Source organism: Ornithodoros turicata, chromosome 8, assembly GCF_037126465.1.
Source record: "Ornithodoros turicata isolate Travis chromosome 8, ASM3712646v1, whole genome shotgun sequence".
NCBI lineage: Eukaryota > Metazoa > Arthropoda > Arachnida > Ixodida > Argasidae > Ornithodoros > Ornithodoros turicata.
In genome coordinates, this window is record NC_088208.1 from 41,733,172 (window position 1) to 41,759,756 (window position 26,585).

A 26,585-nucleotide genomic window follows, 5' to 3' on the forward strand; every position below is an offset into this window, starting at 1 on the left:
CCTGTATAAAAAGGTGATAGTTCTAGATGAGAATACCATGATATCCCATAACCAATGGAAAAAGAAAGTGACATCAAAATTCAGCTGTCCAGTCCCGTTGAATTTGCTCGCATACAAGCCCGACCGGCCAGCGTGTTCAATCCCGTACCCGGCTCGGACCCGGTGACTAAAACTCTAGCCCGGCCCGGCCCGTGGGCCGGATCGGGCTCGGGCTTTCGGGTAAGCCCGGGCCCGTGCGGTGCTCTAACACGGAACACAGGGGTGAAGGCGCCGTAGGTCGGGTAGTATGCTGGGGGCGTAGGCGGCCCGGGACCCAGAAACCTCACGTGCGGCATAGATACTACACCGCTCTACTTCAAAAAATTGTATGTTCCTAACAAGGAAAAACACCCTCGATATATTTTATTTCTGCAAACTAGAGGCACTACACTCTTAAAAATGAACTTCGCCGCATAGCACGCTCCTAGCCAACCATAATCTCGAATGATATCGTTATCTGCCCTGATTTGTTGAAAACGGGAGGCGTACGCCTTTTTTGTGACACTTATGCTGTTCATAATTGTCACAAAAAAGGCGTACGCCTACAGTTTTCAACAAATCAGGGCAGATAACGATATCATTTATGGTTGGCTAGGAGCGTGCTATGCGGTGATGTTCATTTTAAAGAGTGTAGACCGTCCTGCAGTTTGCTTTTTTTTGTCGTCTCTACTTATGCATTTTTGCGAAAAAAACTGAAACTTCGGACTTCGGATTTTCCATTTAAAAAATGGCTATACCTAGGGGCTTGACATTTTTTTAGGTAATGTACACATTGTGGGGATTAAATGAAAAAAAAAAATTCGATACGTAATACCTAACGTGTCATTAAAAAATAATCAATATTGCAGGTTTTGTGCAACATTGGCAGTCGTTCTTCTCTGCTGTTTTATGTTCAAAATCGCTAGAAACCCGCTCGCAAATAGACACACACTTCTCCAAGCACATCCCTCTAAAATGTTCCCGATCCGTTGAAGGATTGGCACGCAAGAGCCGCGCACATAGAGTGAGGTTTCGCGCACTGCGCGGAAGTTTTTTGAGACACCTAGCGGAGAAGCGGTTATCTTTCGGACCGAAATATTTTGCAATTGCGTTGTGCGCGTGAAGTGGAACGCCACAAAACAATTTCGTCGAAATGCCTGATGGCCCAGCCACCGACCTCGGACGTTTGAGCTGTACTGTTAGAAATGAACTTCACCGCGTAGCACGCTTCTAGCCAACCATAATCTCGAATGATACCGTTATCTGCCCTGGTTTGTTAAAAACGGGATGCGTACGCATTTCTTGTGACACTTATGCTGTTCATAATTGTCACAAAAAAGGCGTACGCCTCCCGTTCTCAACAAATCAGGGCAGATAACGATATTATTCGAGGTGATGATTGGCTAGGAGTGTGGTATGCGGTGAAGGTCATTTTTGAGAGTGATGTAACGAGCCGATACTTAAATGAGTAGTCATCTGAACCATCGATTGTACTATCGAGTGTTTGGATGACAATCACCATCACTTTCATCTCTAAATTCTACTGTGCATATTTTGATGCTGGACGTCTTGAGTTACACCGGGACATGGCGATCGATATATTGCTACGCAGCGTTGCGTCGTGCCCTTGAAAACATTGCTGTGATATGTTATAGGACACTTCTCGGGGGGATGTCGACAGCCATATAAGAGAGACCTTATATCGGAATTGACAGAACTCTTAAAAATCAAACTAACCATTCCACTGACGTCGTGCCGTCATAAAGATCGTTCTCCTGCCTCCGTCGCATCAAAACATATTTGAGATCAACAATGTCCAAAGCCCGACTGAAGCATGTAGCGCTCGCCACAAAGAGGTCGCCCGCAAATTAAACCTTTATGCCATTGCGGACCACTTCATAGGATGGTCCGCAGTGCGAACGCATATATTTTTCACCACGGCGCAGAAATTGTTTTCTATCCCATTTTGTTTCATTCGAGATTTCAGTGTAGAAATCGAATAAAAATTTGCGAGACACACATACAACAGTCTCTATAGTCATTCTAGGGCAGTTATTTCAACCTGCCTATAGCAACTACATCTATTTTGTCTTGCCCTTGTCAGACAGACGCTGATCACTGCGTGTTTTGGAATGAGCGTACCCAAAACGTGTACCAAAAATACTAGTAAATGTATCCAAGAAAATTAGCAGTTAGAAATTCCGCGCACAGCAAAAGTAAAAGTAAGAAGTCGCTCTGCAAGAAGGAAATCCGGAAGCAAATAATGAATTACCGCCATTCAGCTTACATGCATGTATCATCTCCGCACGCAGTGATGAAATAGTCTTCGGAAACACAAAATCACGAAGTGTGCACTGATTTTAGCGAAACATAGCGCAAATGCGACGAAGACATTCGTATTTTGCTTTCCTTTCATGTCGTCTGCGATGAGAAACAAATGCTAGCAGACGACAGTCACGTGACGTAACTATGCTGCGTCACGAGCAAAAATATCTTCCTGAAAACGTCAGTAAAGTTTCAGTAAAACGTTACGCGTGTTAATAAAAATGAAACCACTAGCATTTTCTTCCAAGTCAACTACAATTTCGAAGGAGATGTGCTTAGCGTGTGCTATAGCAGCTTGGAGCAGCCAAGCCTTGTCGTCTGCTACGGAACGGGCATTTGCAGTTCTGTTTATGCTTTTCGTTGGATAAATTATTTATATCTGTCGATATATTTCCGTGTATTTTTTTCAGTCCCATTTTGTTTCGCTCGAGATTTCAGTGTAGAAATCGAATGAAAATTGCGAGACACACATACAACAGTCTCTATAGTCACTCTAGGGCAGTTATTTCAACCTGCCTACAACAACTACATCTATTCTGTCTTGCCCTTGTCGATCAGACACAGACCACTGCGGATTTTGGAATGAGTGTACCCAAAGCGCGTAAAAAAAAAAATACTAGCAAACGTATCCAAGAAAATTAGCAGTTAGAAATTCCGCGCACGGCAAAAGTAAAGGCGTAAAAGTCGCTCTGCAAGAAGGAAGTCCGGAAGCAAATAATGAATTACCGCCATTCAGCTTACATTGTATCATCTCCGCACGCAGTGATGAAATCGTCTTCGGAAACACAAAATCACGAAGTGTGCACTGATTTTAGCGAAACATAGCGCAAATGCGACGAAGACATTCGTATTTTGCTCTTCCTTTCATGTCGTCTGCGATGAGAAACAAATGCTAGCAGACGACAGTCACGTGACGTAACTATGCTGCGTCACGAGCAAAAATATCTTCTGAAAACTTCAGTAAAGTTTCAGTAAAATGTTACACGTGTTAATAAAAATGAAACCACTAGCATTTTCTCCCAAGTCAACTACAGCTTTCGAAAGAGATGTGCTTAGCGTCTGCACGCTAAGCTCATCCCTTTCGAAAGCGAAAGCCGTGGCAGACGACAAGGCTTGGCCAAGCCTTGTCGTCTGCTACGGCTTGCGCTGGTCAGAACACACATTTGCAGTTCTGTTTATGCTTTTCGTTTGATAAAGAATTTATATATATCAATATATTTCCGCGTCCTTTTCTTTTCTTTTTTTTTTGTGCATATATACGTTGCATAGTAAAAAAGCAAAAGCTGACTGCAAGAAAATTACACTGGGGTGGGCAAAAGTACAGAACAAGAAAATAACTCTTCTGTGATGTGGAAATGACCAATACAAACAGAAAAAAATACGCTTAACAACTTGAGATGTATTTTAGTAGAGTAAGCTGTATGTAAAGAAGGATTAACTTGGTTTCCCCACGCAGACGGCATTCGGTTTCCCAATCGTGTTGCACGGTGCGGAATTGACCAAATAGCGCAACACAAAAGCCGTATAATGTGGCTGAAGAACACAAATACGATGTAATAGAATCTGTGGACTGGCACGACTCATGGCTCACTCTATCACGTAGAAGAATATATAGATAGAGCCAGCGTATCCTCGCGCGTGATATTCACAACTTCACAACTGAACATATCGCTATACGATCAGGTGTATCGTGCCCCATTTGTAGTTCCAAACATATTTTTCCAAGCACAACTATAATCTGACATAAGCTACACAGCTTACCACAATACACGGAAGGATTTGCGCTTCGTTATAGGAACGGCAAACCAAATGAAGGAATAACAGCTTACGTCAACGTCTTGCAGATGTGGTGACGAAAAACTCTTCAGAGATGTAAAGCAAGAAGGTATGCACTGATTTGAGCAAGAATATAACTAAAAACACTGAGGAAATTCGTACATGACAATCAGAGAAACGACTTTCGGTGTCGTCTGCAAAGAGAGTGAAAACCGGCAGACGACAATCACGTGATACGATTGTACAGCTGGAACAAAGCGAAACATGTGTTTGTATGTCAACACATGTCCATAACAGTGAAAAAAACGAATACTAGCACGTACTAAACATAGTATGTAAGTGAACTTTTAAATTCAGATCGTACCAGGAATGCGATTGCGACTAGGAGCGCCACCCCCTGTCGTCTGCTCCGTCTGCTGCAGCGAGCGGTAGTTTCGATTTCGATACCGGACCCTAGATGACGCGCGCGATTACCGCAGCTTTCAACGAAATCGCCCTCCACATGCCAAAATCTTTTGCAACGGGCCTTCCTCCAAAATATAGTGGAGAACAAGACCGTTCAGAATCAGATGAATGGATGAAGTTTTCTGCATGAAGCCAGGCTTTGTTGTTGATTATCAGCCAAAATAGTCCCAGCAAACCATCAATATCCCACAGACCTCCCAAATTGGTCTCACACGTCACAGATGTCACGCGTATCTTCACAACGTCCGCTGTATATCCACCATGAGACGTCACAAATATCCCCCAGTGAATATTCTGTGGATATACTACGAATATCACAACAATGACATTTCTTTACCTTACAAGGATGTATTGTGTCGATAACAGCCATTTCCAGCATTCTCAGACGTGGCAATTTCATTTTTTGCATAAAAAGGTTATAAACTATCCTTAAATAAATCACGTCTCACTTCAGACATGTACAACTGAACAAATAAAAAGCTCTCACAGAATAAGCTGCTGTTCAACACCGACTATTGGTGTAACGTAGAATGCACGTTGTCTAATGTTGACTAATGTTGAGCAATGTTGTATGTATAGATAGATAGTGCTGAATCAACGCTATTTCAACTGTACCTGGTCAATAGTGGATTGTGAACATAAAGAACAACGTTGATTTTCCAAGAGCCACTCAACGAAAGATTTGCGCAGCAAATATTTGCGTGGGTTCTATATTGTACCTTCGACATATTGTCAACTTTTATCACGAACGGAAAAGTCGTTGCGTCTTTACTCAACATACTGCGCACCCAATTTGTTCACGTGCCGTTCGCATGTAGAGGAAGGCCTGTTTGATGTGGTACTTATCTCACTCTTTCCTCATAATAATAATATTGATTTTATGCCATCATATCCATACGTTTTCTAATCATATTTGTAACGACTCATCACGTATCGCACCATAGTCAATAAACAAAAGAGAAAGAGAAAAAAAACATATTTTACCTTTTCCACGGGAATTATAATGATCGGTCAGGTATGTTGAGTGATATAACAAGAATGAAGTTCCCAACAAGCGCGAGCCGAAGCGTAACGACGTCTGCCTCATCGCCATCGACATTCTCCAACCGCCGTTTCAAACAGGCGAGGCGCGTCTTCGTAGCGGTTCGGTAGGATATGACATGTCACACGGAAGGGTCTTTGGAACCTCAGCATCGTGCGTATTTTGTACTGGAATATATTGGCTGGGAAACGTGCTGTAGTACAATCCCCAGCGCTGCACTGCAGTGACGGTCTAGTTTCGGAATGCAAAACATAACGTAATTAAGAATCGAACGGCAGGACACCTGTGAAACACTGTTAGGATACATCAGTATACTGGCACCTTACAAAATTGTGTGATGACAAACAACGATCAATGCTAGCAGCGCAATAAATACTCACAATCTCTGTTGCCTCCCATTGTTTTCTATGGGCACACACAGCACTTTAGGGCCCACCAACATGGCGGCCCGAAGGCACGCCTCTCCCCCACGAGCCCCTCTCCCATCATGGAGGAAGGAAACACAAGGAGCGGCCCCTCCGACAGTTTTCCATCGGGACGAGCGTAGCCGGCTTCGCATTGCATTCTGGGATGCTCCTGCCTACCACGTGACCGCTTACGTGACCCTCCAGACAGAATGGCGCCAGCAGAGCAGACGACGCGAGCTGCAGTTGTGTCGCAGTTCAGATGGCAGTATTACGTTGAATGCGTGCTTGCACTTTATTTCTGTGTGTTCGAATGTTTACTGTTCTATTAGAAGACCAGTCACAGTGTGCGGAACGCAAAAGGAGTACGTGGGACCGGAAACATCCAACATATGTACGTACCTTGATTAAGTGGTAAAGAATGCTGTACTCAAAATACCATTAATCAAAATTTCACAACGACAGAAAATATGAAATGAATCTGCGGCACAGTTTGCGGTCCCAAATGAGCAATTCAAGATGACTCGAACACACACGGCCGACTAAAACAACTGACCGTGTACTTACGAACAAAACGCGTTCCCGCGATAGCTGCTTTCAGTTCAACGAGAGCCGCAGCCGGGACAGGAACACATTACCATACGTCGTTTCTACGATGGTGCTCACATTTTCACAATAAATTGCTTTCAAAAAGCGAAATCATACGGAGAGCAGCGCGAGAAACAAAGCCTCGCAAAACCGAAACTTTAGAAGGGATCACGTGGTGGACAGGAAGCAATGGCGATTTTGACTCGAGCGACCGCAAGAGGGTGGCTATGCTAGCCTGGCGCGAAGAGCCGCTCCTTGTGTTTCCTTCCTCCATGTCTCCCATGCGCGATCCAGCCTTTATACATAGAGATCAGTGGATCTTGCCATCTTAGCTGCTGTATTAGCTCGTATTAGCTTTTGTACAGTGGCTTTTTGTATGAGCCAAGCCGAGACCGTCATCCGTCATGTCCATGGTCATGTCTGAGGAGGCAAAAGAGGAGGTGGGATCACCCTAAAGAATTGACTTTCTCCATTTAGAGAGGTCCTCGAGGTTTTTGGCCGTTTCGTCATGTTCATTGTGTAAATGACTGTTAAGGTTCTGGGCCCGCTTGCACGGAACACTGAGTGCAACATTCAACGAGTGTTACAAAAGAGTTTCGTACACGCGGGCCAACCTCTCGACGTTGACGGCCATTGCTTGAGAGCGTTCGAACGATTTTTGGTGGAGGGATTTGCTGCGTTGCTGGCTTGTTTCGCCTTTCTGGCAGGTCTATTACGGGGTTGCTGGGAAAATCGCTGTCGTAGACGTCGAAGGTGGCCCTGCAGATTTTCTTGCTCTATGCCTTCGGACGCGCTATGCTCTACCAAAACAAGTGTCACCTGGGACAAGTGTCATCGAAGGCCGTTTCATAGAATCGCTTTTTATTTCGTCCGATGCATTTTATTTGTTACAGATGCATTCGAGTGTCCTCTTAGAAACAGAGATCGGAACTGTTATTTTTCTCGGTTCGGGTTCAGCTCGGCAGCAGCGCAAAATATCGGTTCGAACCGGTTCAGGAAAGTGAATTTTGAGTAGATTGCGATGGGTTAGAAGCAGGCACATCCTTACGATTCTCGAACAACAGAAATGTACTTTTGCTGTTGTTGTTGCCGACACAGCACAGCAACACCCGCGTGTTACAGATCTGCATTTCAGGTGTAAAGTTACAGTAATGTTTACTCATCGTATACATCCTACTCAGGGACTGGCCATTATTTTCACATCCCAGGGTGAAATCTTGGGGTTTCTAGATGACAATAATCGCATACAAGGAAGCAGGGCCGGTGCTAGGGGTGTGCGGGGCCAGAGACAAAGGCACATCGCTGGGCCTGTTTCACACGATTAAGTAATCCCTTGTTGAGGGCTTCGTGTGCGGGGCCTAAAATGGTTGCCTTACTTGCCCCCCCATCGCCCACCCTGCAAGGAAGCCTACAACTACCAAAAGGAATTCCTCAAACCCAACACAACTGAATGAATGCAATATCTGCGAGGACCAAATACGAAATACCTTGGGGGACTCTGGTTTTGTGTTGTTCAGTTTCGAATTTGTTTGACAGCGCAGCTTAATGCGCCGTGTAAATCTTAGTTGGATCTCTCACAACGCACATTGTGTCTGAACCGTTTTGCGAACTGATAACTGCCTAAATTTACTTTGGTTCAATTCCAGTTCGATTCAACGCGAGAAAAAAATATTTTGGTTGGGTTCAGTTTCAGTTCCGATCCCTGCTTAAAATGTGACTGGAAGCAAGTTTCCCCTGTTTGCAGGTTTTCCAATCATGGGCATTATACAGTGCGATTATAGGACAGTAATGTAAAGGTAATGCAAATTGTATGAGCCCGATAGGGGGAATGTGAAAAAGCGAAATGTCTCGCGACGTAAACCCTCAATTATTATTATTATTCTCAAAACAGGAAATGAGACTCATCCGGAATCATGCCCAGTGGCCGTAATTTGACACGTGCTACAGCCTCCCTATCTGCAGACGTACCCTTCATGGTAGCCCCATAGTGTGTGATAGACTCTTGCATCCTGTACTGCGCAGCTCATGTTTTTTTCTTTTTTTCATGTTCTGGCCAATTTGCTCCTCGATTGCCGCGTCAAATAAGACGTCGGGAACCACACCGTCCTTGAGAAAAAGTTCCTCATACAGCTATCGCTGTAATATCAAAGTTATCGTGCGGGAACACAAACATTTTCTGCTTACTAAGGACACTAAAGCATATCTGCATATATTGTACAAGTCACATGGTGATGTGTTGACTGAAGCGGTATCCATAAAATGGGCAGACACCAGTGACGATTGGAAAGACTTAATCCTACGTCAAAATGTGTTTCTTGTCGACGACAGTCTCGTGGTGACCAGAAGTGATTCTACGCCTGAAGGTGCCTAAAACATGAAGGGTCGAAAAAGTCCAGCCAGAAATAGTCCACATTTCGATCCTTCAAGAAAAAACATTTTTCTTTTCGTCCATGCTCTCAAGTACACAAAGATAGTTATGTACATTTCAGCCCAGGGTTTTACGTACGGAGGTCCGTCACCAGCGTTCTTTCTTTCTTTCTTGCTGTTCTACCTAGGAGATTCCACACGAAACGATCCAACAGCCCTGCTCTGCCTTCACAAAACCATCACAAATTTTTACGGTTTCTTTTTTCAGTTCCTAATACTGCGAAATAACATACCATGAACCATTTCTTCACACGAAGGTTGCAGTGCTGGCATGAACGGCAGGTGCGGCTCATAGAAAGCACCTAGAAGGGTGCAGTTTTCTTTTGCGTATAGAGCAGGGGCCTTGGGCAGATGGACAAAAATCCCGGTGTTTAGCTGGGCGAATTCCTAAAGCAAAAGTGTGCTCTCTGTGTTGCCTTTCCCGCGCTTAAGATTAACGAAAGGTGTGTGTCATATTCTCTTACCATAACTTTGTGAGCGCAACAAGCAAGCTTTCAGTATTAGTTGCACTTGTGAAATGGTCAGCTTGTCATTCAACAGCGATGAATAATTTTGGCAGGCTAATTTAGACTTATTTTAGAATGGGTTCAAATCTCATCTGTGGCCCCTGGAAACAGGTTGACGAGGGGGGTGGGGGTGAAATATGGCCCTTCTAACTGTAAACGTTCCAAGCCCTGGTATAGAGGAAACCATGCTCTACACAGGCAGGAAGTTTTGCAATTTTCCTCCTCGTTTGAGTTCTTTTTTTTGTGTGTGTGTGTGGAAAACGAAACCATTAAATTCGAATGAATATTTTTTTATCCAACGTCTCGTGGAATACTACAACAGGAACAGTCGCAGTACACGTAACTTTCGTAATCATTGTAGGAAAAGTAGGGGAAATATGGCTTTTTTCCAAAATTCGCGACAATCGAGCGTAAAACATGCAATGAAGAGGTCAAAAGAGACGTCTGAAACCAATGCACTTTTATAGAACTGAGCTTTCCTGTACAATGTATAAAAAAATCTCGAGGGTGTTTTCTTCCCCTATACTTCCCCTATTTTTCCTGCAATGACTACAAAAGTTGCGTCTCTTGCGGTTTTTCCTGTTGAAGTATTTCACGAGCCCTTTGATAAAAAAAATATTCATTGAAATTTAATGGCTTGATTTTCTACAAAAAATTGCTAAATAGGAGTAAAATTAGGAACCTTGCAGCGTGTGCCCGATTACAGTGTGAGAAGCGGGATATGCAGCACTGTGTAGAGCATGGTTTCCTCTATGAGCCGCTGTCTAGTGCCTGTCACATTGAGATTTTGGAAGAAATACTTCGTAGTGTGTCGTTTCGCACTATAAGAAACCAAAATTTCGTACAACTTTGTGATTTTGTGAGGGTCGAGCAGTGCTGTTGGATCATTTCGTGTTGAATGGCCCACATGTAACCAAGCTTGAATCCTTCAAAATTTTATAGTCTGTACGACGTGTTTTTGCAGAATGTGCAGGAATACAAAATTGACGGAGAGTCGGAGCTGCGATTTGAAGTCGAGGGGGGGAAGGAAAAAGTAACTGTTGAGGTACGCAGTCTTTGTTGCTAAAACACTTTTTTGTGACCTTGGCATCATTTTCAGTTAAAATCAGGTTTGGCAGAAATTTTTGGTGCAGAGCTAGTCAAGAACAGAAAGTTCACATTTGGTGCTGGAGCAAAGGTAGCTGTATTCACATGGCATGGTTGCACTTTGGAAATATCCTTTTTACCTGACAGGCACCCATTTAAATGTATTTGGACTGCACACAAAGTGAGCATCATGGTAGCTAACATTGTCATCATCTGTGTTTCATTCCGAATGCTTTTCTTAACGCATCTCACTTGTGTGGCAAGACTGAAGTGGCCTATGTAGCGAAAGAAACACCCATGATCTTCTACGCAAACATTCATGCCGTCTTGGAGCAGATGAGGCAGAAATCTGAAGAGGATGATACCAAAGGGCCAACGGTATATTTTTCTTTGGTTCATTACACATTCGGTTGACTGGATGCAGCAGTCATGGCAAATTTTGAAAAGGTTTTTTCGCCTCACTCATTTTGCCCATGTAGATCCTCCCCGTTAATATGATGCTCATCCGACAATTACCAACACACAAATGTATCCTATCCCAGAAAATATGTGGATTCAGGATGACACTTGGTAACAGTGTTCTTGATCACCTGCTGGGATAAAGACAATATGTTGGCTATGCACCTTCAACTCCTGTAAATGATAACGTAGGATTTTCTGTCAAATATCTGAGGATGGATGTTCCATTTTGTCCCTCAGGTCATGGTGGTCGGTCCAACAGATGTAGGCAAAACCAGCCTATGCAGAATTCTCCTAAACTATGCAGTGAGACAGGGCCGTCGACCCATTTTTGTTGATTTGGACGTTGGACAGGTTTGTTGACTGCACTTTGCATCCAAAGTTGCATTATTGAGCCAAAAGGTTTTTGCAGGGTCATATATCAATACCAGGGACAATAGGTAAGTGAATTAATTAGAAATTGATGATAATGTTGCATTGCTGCAGCATTGTTGTTTCAGGGGCACTCTTGGTGGAACGTCCTGCAGACATTGAAGAAGGATTTTCTCAGCAGGCTCCTCTGGTGTACCATTTTGGCCACAACTATCCAGGTGCCAATGCGACTCTCTACAATGTCCTTGTCTCACGAATGGCTGAAGTGATTAACATGCGTGCTGAAAGGAACAAGAAAGGTACTATTAAAGGCATCTGTTTTGGAAAAATTGAAAGCTCTCATTATTGTAGTCAGTGCTGGTGGTATCATCATCAATACCTGTGGTTGGGTCAAAGGCTTCGGATACAAGGCAATAACGCATGCAGCCTTAGCATTTGAAGGTGCGTTTGCATGCATGTTTCCTATTTATCCCCTATTATGGATGGTTATGAAAAGTGATTGGGTTGCCAATCTTCCTCAAAGGATAATTGGTAAAGATGCATGCCTTCCTTCTCATCAATTCCACAAGTATTTTATTCGTCGCTAATCACTGACGTAAATCACCTGCGCCATGGCAAAGCATTGATGCTGACGGTTGTGCTGAGGTTTTCCAGCAAACTTTCCAGATGATGACAGTTGCTTTGTATGTTGGGTGTTGAGAAAACATGCTTCATGGGGGCCCAATTGAGTGTCTTGAGTGAGATGCCTAGTAAGCAGATTTAGATCTTATTTATGGTCCCAACATTCTTTTGAGTCATCTTGAACTGTTATGCGCAATTAATACAGTGGATGTGGTTCTGGTACTGGACCAGGAGAGGCTCTACAATGAGCTGGTCCGTGACATGCCCAGCTTTGTCAAAGTCGTCTTCACACCAAAGTCTGGAGGGGTAAGATAATTCATTTGGAAAGAAACGAAAGGCTGAAAGAGTCGTCTTTCCTTAGGTTGTTGAAAGGAGCAAGTCGATGCGGTCAGAAAGTAGAGATGCAAGGGTTAGAGAGTATTTTTATGGCTTGAGGAATCCCCTGTACCCGCACTCCTTTGACGTCAAGATAAGTGACATCAAGCTGTACAAGATTGGAGGTGAGGTTCCCCACTAGATAAAATGCAATTTTGGAGTGGCTGTCTAGGAGGCATTGCTTATTATGAACCAGGTGAAAACTAGGCCTTGAATACGTTGCAAAACTCATGATAATAATAAATACGTTTAGTTTTCTAGCAGCTTAAACTTGCACAAGTGTAGACATCACAAGGTAATCATGATGGCAAGAAAGGGAGGATTCGGAAAAATGTATCTCACATTTGGAATCCAGGGAGAGACAGTTGTAAGAGTTTCAGAGAAAAATAGTTCCTAGGCTCATAGAATACACAACTCCTGAGAATTGTACAGATAAAGGAAAGCGATTTGTAGTTTTTAAAGGCATCTAATACCAGTTTGGCTTTGTGTAGTAAAACAACGTGATCTTGATAGTAGTCTCTTTTGTGAAAGCACCATCGCTACCAGACTCTTGCATGCCTCTTGGGATGAAGGCCGAAGACAACCACACCAAGATTGTGCCCGTTCAAGTTGGTAAGCACTACATTGTTTTTCATGTTGCAGGAGGTGCTTGAACCAAGTCAGGTGTTGCTACCATATGGTGCAATTAAAGCACAATTTGACAGGAACCAACCGGTCTCGTTTCATTTCCTCATATAATGTCTGAGAAAGAGGCACACCCGTCCATTGTGCAATGTATTAGGGTTTGAAACTGAACGAAATTCTGCACAGTTCGGGGAGCAAACACTGTCAAGGCGTTTGCCTGGCAAGGTCCTTGCAACTGTTTTTTGGGACCAGCGCGGCATTTTGCACATTGATTTCTTGCACGATCGTCGCACCATCAACGCTCCATATTACTGTGACCCTTTGAGTGAGGTTAAACTCGTGAGCAACCAACACGTAAAGTGATTCTACTCCATGACAACGCTGGACGCCACTGGAACACCTTCCCTATAGCCCTTGTGACTTTGACCTGTTTTGGTCACTCACACAAGACGACACATCCCACTCTTTTTATGAAGAGGAGATAAAAAAGCCCCACAGGGAAAAATGCATTTCTACATGGGAAGATAATGTAGAAAAATAATGCACACTCGGTTTATTTCTTACTACAAATAACTCGTATTTACGTAAATCTGTTTTGAATCCATTTCCAGGACCTAACGTACTACATCACATCATGAGTGTCAGTTTTGCTGCAAGCAGTGAAGAGGACATCCTTCAAACAAACGTTGCAGGATTCATCTGTGTGTAAGTTCCGCATTGTTGCACGTTTTACGAAACACCTTTATTGTGACTAAATACATGACATTAATAGTTAGTAAGAAGATATATGAACTCAACTCAAAGCATTGGGTCCTCAATAGAGGTACAAAAAAAAAAAAAAAAGAAAAACTACTCTAGCGAATACTTTTCCATCATGACTAAACATTTCCAGGACACATTGAAGGGTGCCTAGTGAAAATATACCTGTTGATATGAACTAGAGGGACTAGCAATCAGTGTGGTTTCATTACTTTCTCAAACAAAAGCTGGAAGAAAAAAAATTTTCAGCTGAACCCTCGTTCAGTGCAACACTACTACAGGTTTTTCTGCTCATTTTAATCCAGTTGCCAAATTTTTAATCTGTGTGCCATGTGAAATTATCCAGATATCGGAATTTTAGTCTAAGTGCTTCACGAATTAATCGAAGCAGAAAAATTTTAATCCGTATGCCAAGTGAATTGAGTGCTGTACGATTAATCCAATGATGACGAAAGTTAATCACCGATTGAAATAACTTTGTATTTGGGAAAGTCAATCGGGACTTGGTATCATTTGCTATGCTGATTTTGTTACTGCCAGTAAGACTGCGTTTTTATCAACATCTAAATCACTTTTCTGGTGAGCGCAGTGGGCTTAGCATAGTGGGAATTGTGCTGCTGATAACTATGTAGTTGTATCAGCTCGTAAATTATCAGTTATACTTTTCTCGATATTTCGGCCATGTGAACATTGTAGTGCGGGAGACTACGTCTTTGACCACTGGGAACACCGACAGGGATTTTCAACCATCAGATGTCTGAGATTTCTCGATGGTGTCTGGTACAATGCGCTTGGGATCCTGGTCTTGCAAGTAGCAACTGCACACTTTTATGAATTAGACATTTCTCTGTAGTTTGGGGCACAACAGGCTCAGTGTATGCAGAATTATGTTGGTTAGCCTTTTTCTGCTGCTGGTAACACAACTGGTAGCATCGCGTCACATGCGCAGCAGGAAAGCCTAACATTAAGTCTTTCCATTAAGCGCTTTGCAAGCATCCTGAGCACATGTGGACACATTTGGTGGACACTACAGATTCAGTTTCAGTTTTGCGTTTAGCTTCTCCTTGTGATAGCGATTTATGTAACTGGCATCAAGGAGGCAGTTTATATTTGAAGCATATACATTAGGACTAGAAGCCCTGTATGACAGCAGCGCAAGAGAGCTTTCAATCGAGCGGGTCAGAAATGTCACCCACAGTGCCTTCTTTTTCCTTTCTTTCTTTTTGCAGTTGCATTTCGCGCCTGTCGTCCCACGTTTCGACTGGTTGTTTTAGCTAGCAGACGATTTTCGGCAGCCAGTAAAAAGGGCAAGGACACCGCACGTCAAGAGTAGCATGGGCGCATTCTTGTAAACAATTTTCTCAAGAAATTCCCAAAGGAAACATTTTGCATGACGGTTCCTGAATGTAGTACATGTTCCAAGTGTCTTCCATGCTTCTTTAAGCTAGGTGCAGCACACACCAAGGCCCTCATTGCCAAACGTTCCGCCAAAGCAGATTGGAGCTCATTTTGGTTGGGAAGACACCATGCGAGAGTTGATGGATAAACTGTGATATCATATAGCAACGCTTTCAAAGACATGCACAATCTGTCCTGTTACAAGAACACTGACGACATGAAATATACAAGCTCAGATACCGCTACAATGATTTACGAACATGCTACAAACGTTACAGAGTTGGATACTCGTTGAGCTGCAGGCAGTAGTCCTCGCTCATCTTTGGTGCCGCAGCTTCTGCTCTGCGTGTTACCATCATGTGGTCACATGCTGTAGCCACATTTCATCCGCCTTTGACTTTTGTGTTGCGGTTCTCTCCAAACTGGTTTTGTAAACTTGCTATTTGAAGACCTGTTGCCAAAAAGCCATCCCAAATATTCATCCATTGCCAAAAGCTTATTTGTAGTTGTGAATATATAACATAATGAATGACGGAGCATACACTCTTGCAAAGTGCAGACAGAAGTGCAAAGCAGATGACATTGCAGACAAACTTGTGTTGCGTAATTATTTGAATTATGGGAAAACACCCTGGAGGCACCGTCCAAATTTACAGAAAGGTGTCAGTTCAAGGTGGAGCTAGAATTAAATTAGATTAGATTGTGTCAGAAGAGGAGGAAATATAATGCTCAACATTAATACAGTGAAACTTGACTTGAATGAACTTTGAAGAATATCAAGAAACAGTTCACTTAACAGCCATTTGCGCCAAAGTGCGCCATTTGGAATTGCCTGCGCAACCCCGCGCCGAAAAAGCAATTTTCCCTAATTCTGCGCCACAGCTGCGCCGAACAAAGATGCCCTGGTTCGAACACGAAACAAAAACGCCCTCTCTATTCTCGTCATGCATCTGAACAACGAAGCCACGCCAAGTCACAGGCCCCAAGAAAAAAGTGAGAAGTATACTCGCTCCGAATACTGTGTCGTTGTACAGGACTACCGATATTCCCCCAGTAGCTCAAAATTAAGCTTTCACTATCACTTTATAAATAGGCGAACAAAAGAAAACTGGTGCTACTTTTTCTGTTCCTTGAGTAAGAAACAGGTGCTACATAATTAGCAGCACCTGTTTCTTACACAAGTAGCTTAAAGTTATCATCCGGTTTCCTGTCATCGCTGTGTTTGCGCAGCGCTCGTGAAACTTTGCTGTTTGTTCGTTCCTCTTTTTCCCGTTCTCTGCAGTGTGTCGCCACCCCTAACGTGGAATCGTGCAATATGTTTTCTATGTTAACTTACTACAAGAATCGTATGTTGTTGTACTTCAAAGAGAAGTTGTCAACAATAAAGCGCACTGTTAGTGCATCAAGTGTGTGCGTACTGGACGAAAGGTGGTGGTGGTGCAAATTTACCGAGCATTGGACACGTCACGTGCCTGCGATAGAATATTGGCTCGTTTGCATGGGAGTTGTTTTTAAACAACTGCGTTTTAACTAATTGTGGATAGGCATAACTGACGACGCTGATTCCGGAGTTGCCGGCGCCTGTACTATGGATCACTCCAGGCTTTCCGCTACTGCGTAACATCGCGCGTGCTCGCAGGGTGTAGGCGCGTAAGGACAGCGCGAGCAATTGAGCATTCAGGACTTGAACCGTACATGCCGATACTTGTTCCCAGATGTCCTGAACCCCAATATTCACTAGAAAGTGGAGAGTATGTATTGCAAACACGATGTATCGCGCGGGACGCAGTGGAATACATACGGCGGAGGTGCGCCATTCTGTGAAATTCTGCGCCAAATGCGTTTTTTTTTGTGCGCCAGAGCCAGCGCCCGCGGGCTTGGAGGCAGTTCCATCACTGCAAAGTTGACTAAACTGAAATGGGTACAGGGCAGTTTGCTGTGAGGAATTAAAATAAAACTGTGGTGCCTAAATGATATTTAAACACCAAAATAGCACATGCCAGTTACTGCAGATTGCTCGTTATCCTTCCTCATGCTACCCTTTAATGTATGTACCAAATATGAAATCAGTGATGCACTTTATTGTGCCTCTTTCTTTTTCTGTTGTGTTCTTCCCGGACACATACATGGCAGATTTAAACTGTATTGTAGCTAATGCACTACTAAGGTACCTGTACAGCCGCTTTTAACATTTGCTGCTCTGGATACAAGTACATATTGTAGTGCTCTTGACAACCGGTGTAGGATATGGAATGTACCACCATAGTCAACTAACCTGCCAAAATGGCCTAACACAGTGGAAGTAGATTCTCCATATTTTTTAGGTCTCTGAGAGCGTTAACAGACAGTAAAGGCTGGTACACACTGCCGCATTTACGGTTGCAGTGGCTCGTCACCATGGCAACAGTACTCTGCAAATGTAGTATGTAAGCAGAACAGGAGGAGTTGAGCCAACTGCAACCGCAAGGCAAGTGTACAATAGGAGGGGAGGATATAGTGTATGGACACTGTAGCATTTCCCTTTTCTTGCTATGGGGTGCACAGCACTCATTCATTGGACTACAACACAATTTATCAATGGGGACTACGAGAGCAGCGACGTGAACTATGATGAAAAGAAAGTAAAACACAGCAGTGTGAACCAGCCTTAAATCGACATAGTCTACATTCAAGCATTCAATTCAATCCGAAGCCGCAAAATATATAAAGAAACGTAGTTTGTAATTTGCAGTGCCATGCATACCATACCATATACCATAAGTTATCAAGAGAAGTCTATATTACATTCTATAGCCTGAAAAAACTGCATTGCTGGAGTTACCAGAAGTATAGAAACAGGGCCAGACAAACACAATTCCCACTAATCCATTGTGCCAGGCACTAACCAGAAATGTAATTTACATGTTGACAAAAAAATGCAATGATACCGGCATTAACAGAATCGGCATACCAAAAGAGGCATATGAAAAACTTTGCAATTTCACACACATGACAAGAAGTCCCCATTAACTTCCTAGAATCCAAAGTTATTTCGATCGGCGTCAGGGATCAGTACCTTAGCGATTAGTTTTTGTTGTTACTGGAATAAATGGCACTCGGCTGAATCTATGTGGCATACTGATTAAAATTTTTGTGTTCTGATTAATTCGTATGGTGGCTGAGTTAATTTCTTTTGCATCTGGATTACCCCATATGGCACACAAATGAAAAATCTGACAGACAGTATCTCTCTTCCTTAGTACCGACGTGGACGTGGAACGACAGACCATCACAGTGCTGTCCCCACAGCCCAGGCCTCTTCCCAAGGCTGTGCTGCTCATGAGTGAAATACAGTTTATGGATTCCCACTGACTCATTTGTAAATAAACATCCTTTAGCATCTTCGTGGCTGGTGGACAGAGGTGGGCAAAACTCCTCACGGTCTTTGCCCTCATCTCAATTTTCCTGGACGGAGCTTTGTCCTCACCTCACCTCACCTCAACTACTTTTCGGAGAAGTTCCCTCACTTCACCTCACCTCAAATAATTTTTCAAAAAATTTTCCTCACCTCACCTCACAACATTATCCGAAAAATTTCCTCACCTCACCTCAGCCTTTCCTGAAAAAATCTTTCCTCACCTCACCTCACCTCAAAACCTTTTCGGAAAATTTCCCTCACCTCACCTCACCTCAAATTCCGTGAGGTGAGGGGGTTCAAGGCGCCCTCACCTCACTTGCAGTTAGGAGGGTGCCCCTCCATGCTCAAGGTCGACGCTTCTCACTTTAAATGACGAAAGTACGCAGCGTAAAGCAAGTATCGAGACTAAAGCATCAGGTCCCGACTCTCTGCTTCAGCGGTAGATTGTGACTGTAGGTGTTTGTGGCGCGAGCGCAACAAAGGCCAGAAAGCGCCACGACTGCGGTGAGTACCTGATGAATGGCGATGATAGCTAAAATTATTTACGGATCATGTCCTACGCATTATATCATGGCCGCTCGCCATCAGCTAGTGGGATGGCAGGTGCATTGATAATTGTCTTGTTCACCGCCTTCGCATGGCATCCGATAGGTTGAGCGCTACAGTGGTGGTCGAATCGAAGCGCAGCTTTGTGAATCATAATCGTATGAGTGTCACGTCATCAGTGCACCCAATGTCGTGCCCCCTACTTTTTGTGAGATGTGCAGCCAGAGTCTCTAGACCCATCGTCAGGACTCGGACCAGCGGATAAGCAGCGATTATTGATAGTGAAGTGCAACAGCTCGCGTCGTTTGGTTTACAACAGTCACTGAAAAAACAAATAAAGTAAAGAAGACAGCCCTAACAACTACCTTTTGCCAACTTGCCTCATATCACCTAAAAATTTTCGGACAAATTTTCCCTTTTCTTCTCTCGACACACGAAAAAAAGTCCTCACCTCACATGAACAAGGAATCCTCACCTCAGAAAATTTTAACAAAATTTCCCTCACCTCACCTCACCTCAAAAATTTTTCAGAAAATGTATCTCATCACACCTCACCTCAGGCTTTCTGGAGAAAAAATTTCCTCACCTCACCTCAAAAAGTTTTTCAGAAAATTTTCCTCACCTCACCTCAGTCTTTCCCAAGGAAAATGTCCCTCACCTCACCTCAGTGTCTTCTAGGAAGATTTTTCCTCACCTCACCTCAACCATTGCTCCAAAAGATGCTCCTCACCTCACATCACCTCAAATTCTGTGAGGTGAGGTGAGGGTGCCCTCGCAAGGGTGCCCACCTCTGCTGTTGGATGTTAAAACTGTCCAACCTATTTATTACAACCACTATATAACGATAAGTCCGATATTATCGTCAGACTGCTGGTTCCCGTCAGGTCACCTTCTCAAGTACATGTAAATGAGACTTTGAACGATTGTCAGGAAAGCGCTTGCGTAGAGCGAACAGAATTCTCCTGGTGGCCGGTAAAACGTGTAAAAACTGAAAAGCAACATACCATCTTTTCATTTAAAGAAAATTAAGGAGGCATTTTCCGTTTGATGAGGAAAGGCACGTTGTTAGGCTTCAAGTTGCGCATGCTCGGCGAATTTTGTACCGGTTCAAAACCTCTTTGCAAAGTACCGTGTGCATTGGCAGACAGACACGTCCACGAAAATGACAACGTAGTTTCCATAGTGAGAACTAACATGACTACTGGTTCAAATGTAGACAGGACGGAATGCACAGACAACTACGGACAAAGTTGTCGATCTAAAGAGGTGTGGAGATATTGTCCTTGGGAATGGGTTTCGGCACGAAGGGCTAGATAAGACGCTTTCAACAAACGTCCACTTGTACCGTTCTGCTTTGTAGATGTGATCCCGACCTGTGTTATAGCGATCGTTCCCATCAATATTGTTACAAACAGGCTCAAATGTACAAAGACAAGAGATAAATGCATCAAGTGGACATCAAGTAGGGTCTTTGCTCAGTCATTAGCGTGTCCGCCTGCTCAAATGGTACAAATTGCTCAGACACGCACACTTCTGCAGGGATGCTAAATGTAGTGTGCTCATGATCACGGGAAAAGCCCCGATATTTTTTTAAATTGTTGCGATCTTTAATGCGCTACGTTGGACGGAAACGTGTGGGAGTTGAAGTGTAAAACGAAAGAACGTGCCAAAATATGCGTGCTTATCGATTTACTTAAGAAAATCACATGTACATTAGAAATGGCAGTGACAAATTTCAACTTGACTTACTTGACTTTCAGCATGCGCATCACTTATTGACATTACAGTATTCATTTCATTGCAGTAGAGGTTAGAACGGAACTCTTAGGGCTTATTTTATTGCTCGTTGACCACGGTATCAAAAGTTTGACTGCTGTTCGATGGGAATTGAATAGACCGGTTTATTGCCAGGTGTGCTCGGTACAAAATACTTTGCAGTCAGAGCCAAATTTCTGTCAGTGAACATAAATTAGGAGAAAAACAGGGAGGAATGTTTTTGTGGCTGAGTACAACTATCTTCAGGCCTTGACTGCAGGCGTCGAACGTCCTGTACCTTGCTTCTGTTGATCTCGGAGGTGCTTCTCTACCTGAAGAGTCAAGAAATTAAGCTAAGAAGAACGTTGCTCCTCCAGACATCTTTTATTCACACTATAGCCTCTCACAACAGTCAATTTTTGTCATTTTTGGACGAGTGATCGCAAATATGCTCACGAGAGATGGCTTCCAGTAAGTATCCTCCAAGTCTCGCGTAACACATATGAAAATAATCCTTTTTGCACATTTCTCATTGAAAGATGTGTATTCCGAACGCATATCCATTAAAACAAAGCCGAAAAGAGGGAAAAAAATTTACACCTGTGTGTGGCCATCCAAAGAACACTCACATTGACAAAAATTATACCAGACTGGCTTAAAGAGGGCTTGCATTTTGGCATAATGTTCACCTCCCCAACATGATAAAATAATGCTGCAATTGGTTACCTTGATGCAATTCAATTACCCCACAGACTGCATACTGAAACTTTGTTCTGCTACTCCGGTGAGTTGTTTTGCTTTATTTTGTCCACTTATACCACATGTCTGAAATTAAGCCACTATGACCCATGGAAAAAGTACTACAGGGATATTTGTGGCATTTCATTCCCTCAGAATAGGATGAGCATCGCCATGTTCCATATATATATTCATCGTAATGTGGCAAAATTGGATCGCTGTCAGCAAGACGCAAAATATTTTGGTGCCTCGCCCTAAAATATCGCTTTACGTCCTCCTATCTTTTCTAAGGCATTGTACTGACTATAGAACAGCTTACACCTGCAGGAAAAGTTTGGAGTATGTCCTCCACATACTAATAGCAGAATGCACCCATTGTACTACATCTCACTTGCTACATTCATCAGTTAACGTATGTCGCCTTGAGAATTATTCTCCAGTATGTACAGTTGTGTGACATTAAGGCAAATGTATCCACAATCTTGCTGATTTGCAGGTGGATCAACCAAAAATGCTCTCACATATCTCTTCCAGAAAAGAAATTAAAGTGAATGTGTTTAGTACAGCGGTTAACCTTTGAGCGTATCTTTGTTAAACATGGCACAGTTGTGTGAGATTTATTGTATTTCTTCCTGTGTTGTCCGTTAGTTCCACAGAGAGACGACTTACGATTTTTCGAATGTGTGAAACACTGTGTTCGTTCTCGGTCTTGCCTTTGCAGTTTTCTGGCCGGTACGGAGGAGAGATAGTCACCTGGTTCATCACGATGATGTTCTTGCCTTGCCACGACACATCGTCGATCCTGTGTTTGAGATCTCATTTTATCTAGGTGCTGTTGCGTAAATATTTTGTGTCTATACTCTTAAAATTGTTTCAACCACATCTTGACTGCAAGGGCAGGTCAAAAATTTTCCATTGGAACTTTCTGGGAACAATTCCAGGTCACTGGTTCCACATGTCTGAGTTTTGAAAGGGTTTCATTCCTTGTTCTCAGCTGCATTCACTCGATTATTTCACCCATTTTTGCAAACAATCAAGTGCAAGTTCGGACTATTTCTTTTGAAAATGATTGTTCCTGCAAATTATGCTTTCCTATAATAATAGTAACTAAAAGTGCACATCTTAGTATTCCAGTCTAAAGTATTTCTGAGGAGATACCTAAAAAGGACCTAGATGCACTGTTCAGTGTCGTATATCTGTAGAGATATCTCGTACTTTGACTCCTCTTAATCCATTCGAATCAACTACATCACCTGTCTTTTGGCTGGCACTACAAGTTAGGATTACAATTCCTGGGATATATATTCACACAACAAGTATGACTGCAGTTAGGTCTGCTGAGAAAGAGCTTTCAATCCCTTCTTTCTTTTTGCAGTTGCTCGTGGCAGCCAATAAAAAGCGCTCCCCACATAGATACCAGCCATTCTTGGAAACTAATTTTTCCGGGAAATGAAATACAAGGGTAGTACGTTTGTATCACGCAGTAAAAAAAACGTGTGCCTAAAGGGCACACGTTTTTTTTACTGCGAAAGTCTATGGGGAATATTTGTTTGCAGGGTTCTTGTAAACCTCGCTAAATTTCTACGCAAAACAGGTACAGGCATGTTCCCCTCGAGTTTATCTAGGGAATCACATATTTTTGAATGCCTGATACGATCCCGATTTTTGGCGAATTAAAGTTTGTCAAATTTTCAATACATGGGAGTCTATGGGAGATGCAACAAAATTGCTTCTCTCGGCACGCCTACCCGCGATATTTGGGCCAAAATGATGTCATTCCCTTCAGTAACAGTCGGGAATTGATTGCAATCAACAAATTCGAAAAGCTAGATCCCTGCGAATGAAAATAATAACTTTGTCGTTTGCTAGCATGTTCTGCACGCAGGGGAAAAGCAAAGCAAAGCAAAGCAAACAATTTTGTGACAGTGCAGCCAACTCTCTCGTTTTTAATTCACAATGCAATGAGGAATGCAGCCGAATGCCCATTTAGAGTTTTCGCATGACAATTTTGTCTCACGTTTTCCTAATTGCGAGGAATAGATGAATTCCATCCGAAGAGACTCCCGCAGCAACTGCTTCCGCTAAGCGATGACGTTCTTCAATGTTCTGCTTGGCTCTCAAGTTGAGCTGCGCAACAAGAGCATTTTCATGCATCATTCATTGAGGGGGCCAAAATATTGTACCTTTTCAATGTTCAAGGGCTGTGGAGGTGGAGGTTGATGCAAGCCAGCTTCCTTCTTAACAGACAGTTCCGAGACAAAGCTAAGATTCACCATGCGCACGTTGCTTACATTGGCTTTCCCGCTGGAGCTTGAACATTCTGTGCTTGTCAGGGATCCGTCATTTCAAGCATGTCTTGACACAGAGTTAACATGCACTCCTCTTTGCCCACAAACTTGTGTGGGCAGCTACAGAAGGCTCTCATCTTCATTTACCAACGCTCTGCGGGAGAAATGTCATTCCAGTGACCTTCATGATCACGACTGAAATGCGAGCAAATCATCCTCCAAGTGACATGAGAGGTACAAATGCTGCCATAGAAATGCCCATAGAAAATGCAAAGGCATATGGTTCTATGTATTATATAATGCCAAGACTATGTATTTCTGGTAAAAAATGTTTTGTTTTCTAGAAAAGCCATTCCTAAGATGTGTTGACAAGAGCATTTGTGCCATGTTGTGGGGGGAACATCATCAAGACCCTCGCATTTGTGTAATTTGAATCCTCATAGTGGATTTCATCAGTGTGCATCTCCATGTTATACAAGGAGACTTTCTAGTAAATTTTGGAGGCACATGTTAAACACCGGAAAATATTCGGCTCCACAATTTTTAACATTTTCACGAGATCTGGAAATTTCGTTCAACGTGTCCTGGCTCCAAGCATGCTACCTTGAGCCTTTTTGGATATTGGAGCGCGAGTTCAGCAAAGTTTAGAGGAATAGGATTGACTTTATCTCTTGAGAAACTATTGTTTTGGCAGGCGAACGCATTATTCTAAACTGCCTCCGAATTGCGATGGCATCACCCGGCCAGACATAAGATTACAAAGTAATACTACTTAAAACTGCGGGAGCTTCTTGTAAATTGATTAACACCGCAGTGAAATACAGATTCCGAAGCATGTTGACTCCGCGTGCACTGCAAACATGGAAAAACACTGCGCCGTTGGAAAGGATACTTAGCATCACGGTCTTCGTATGTTGATCGAAAGCGAGGACTTCCCCTTCAATCACTTGATTATAGCACGTTTTACAACTAACCACACTTCCTAAGCTAAAACATTCCGGGCCATCCGCCATAGCTTTCATTTTCGGTAGTAAAGGGCGCACTAGGTCTCTTCGTGCACTCGCTGAGCTGAACCGCTGGCTCAACTAGTGATGATGATGATGGTCTTGGTGGCCGCCTAGGCGCCTAGGCCTAGCCCCTAACTTAATTTCGTTGTCAAACTGCCGAGGTAGTACCCCGTTTGTTTGTTTCTTTTTCCCAAGTCTTTCCAGTCTCTGTTTCGTTATATTGGCATAGACCTCGGAGTTGAAGCCCAGTGCTTCTGACACTGAAGTCGTCGTTGCGTTAGAAGTGAGCTTATCAGCAGGTCGCAGGTCGAACTAACTCGCTCAAAAAGGCGTGACCACAAGAGAGCTGCCATCCGTTGGTAACGGAAGGCGTTGCCTTGCGGTGGCTTCTTCATTCCGCTAAACTTGACGCGCTTGTTTTCCTAAATTCATCGCTTACTATTTAAATTCGGCGTACTATGTGGGTATCTCATATGTATTTGTTAAACAAATAAGCAGTGAATATTTTCCCACTACATCACTCGCTTGTGTGCTTTCGCTCGTTCGAAACTTTATTATCACGAAACTCGGCATACGAGAGCTACGAAAGCATGGAATCGCGGGTGGTTTCGTTTTTATTTTCGGTTTCCGTTGGTTCTGGTTGGTTCGCAGCTCAGCACTTGTTACGATGGGTAACGAGGCAACGATTTATTGATTTCGCTCGCAAAGCATACAAAAACGCCACTTCAACGCGTCATAAGCAGTAAACATCTTCATCTGTGTTCGTGTAAAGCAGTGTAAAGCAAAGGGTTGGCGGTGTCGCAGGTAATCTCATAGATAAAATATGATTCACGTTTGATATGACAACGTTTACCTTGTGATTCCTACGAGCACTACTCTATTCTGCGCGTATCCCGTACGCCGTAGACGCAACCGAAATCCGGGGCTCTTGGCATTCCGACATTCCGTTAGCCGCTAGCGGTGCCCCACGTGACTCGAATGTTCCGCCACATCCGGTACATACGCACTAAAACCTCATGGATCAAAAGAATCAACGAAATAGACCGGATGTACAGCAAGGGAACGACAAAACAGAAAGCCAAAAGCGAAACAGAGTGGGCAAGGATAATCACCAAAGAAATGAACAAGATAGAAGAAGAAAGGTGGCGAACCGCAACGGGTAAAAAGAAGAGCATGGACTTCTACAGTGAAAACAAAGATCAGCGAGCACCAGAAACGTTCAAGGGGCGACCACAGAAGCGGACTCCTTTTTCAAGCCCGGACTGGATCCCTATTAACTAGACGACGAATACACGATTTGTTCCACACTGACAGCGCGGAATGCACCATCTGCAACACCGGGGAAGTCGAGGACCTCCAACACATACTATTCTCTTGTCCGACACTGGAACAAACAAGACCGAAACCGGAACCAATATCCTCGCTATTGGGCTTTGGCAGCGACTACTCGACACGGAGCATAGAGCGACAAAGCGCCACCTGGAAGCCCGGCAAAAACCATCGAGAGAAAGTTGACGATATTGTAGTGTTTCTTTCTTCTTTTTTTCCGGAGACTTTTCCTGTCTCTACACCTGTGAAGCTCTTACACGCGAGCTCTGCCCTGATTCAA

At 43.4% G+C, this 26,585-nt stretch overlaps 2 protein-coding genes across 3 annotated transcripts; one reads left to right on the plus strand and one right to left on the minus strand.

Moving 5' to 3' along the window:
• Positions 1-6,861: 6,861 nt before the first annotated feature.
• LOC135367460 (protein CLP1 homolog) lies at positions 6,862-18,628 on the plus strand. Of its 2 annotated transcripts, XM_064600750.1 has the most exons (13): positions 6,863-7,058; positions 10,516-10,596; positions 10,651-10,764; positions 10,890-11,015; positions 11,337-11,450; positions 11,509-11,536; positions 11,597-11,767; positions 11,820-11,909; positions 12,295-12,395; positions 12,451-12,589; positions 12,996-13,076; positions 13,700-13,793; positions 18,485-18,628. In XM_064600750.1, exons 1-13 carry the CDS (start codon positions 7,023-7,025, stop codon positions 18,594-18,596), a joined length of 1,287 nt encoding a protein of 428 aa, XP_064456820.1. In that variant the 5' UTR covers positions 6,863-7,022; the 3' UTR covers positions 18,597-18,628. The 2 variants fall into 2 exon arrangements, with proteins under 2 accessions (XP_064456821.1, XP_064456820.1); XM_064600751.1 differs by lacking the exons at positions 10,651-10,764; positions 10,890-11,015 and having other exon boundaries at positions 6,862-7,058.
• Positions 18,629-21,069: 2,441 nt separating this feature from the next.
• On the minus strand, positions 21,070-25,313 carry LOC135367464 (protein LSM12 homolog A-like). The gene is made up of 5 exons (XM_064600758.1): positions 24,862-25,313; positions 23,865-24,001; positions 23,699-23,808; positions 22,351-22,483; positions 21,070-21,275 (listed from the first exon to the last, which is right to left on the minus strand). Exons 1-5 carry the CDS (start codon positions 24,989-24,991, stop codon positions 21,207-21,209), a joined length of 579 nt encoding a protein of 192 aa, XP_064456828.1. The 5' UTR covers positions 24,992-25,313; the 3' UTR covers positions 21,070-21,206.
• Between the last annotated feature and the right edge of the window lie 1,272 nt (positions 25,314-26,585).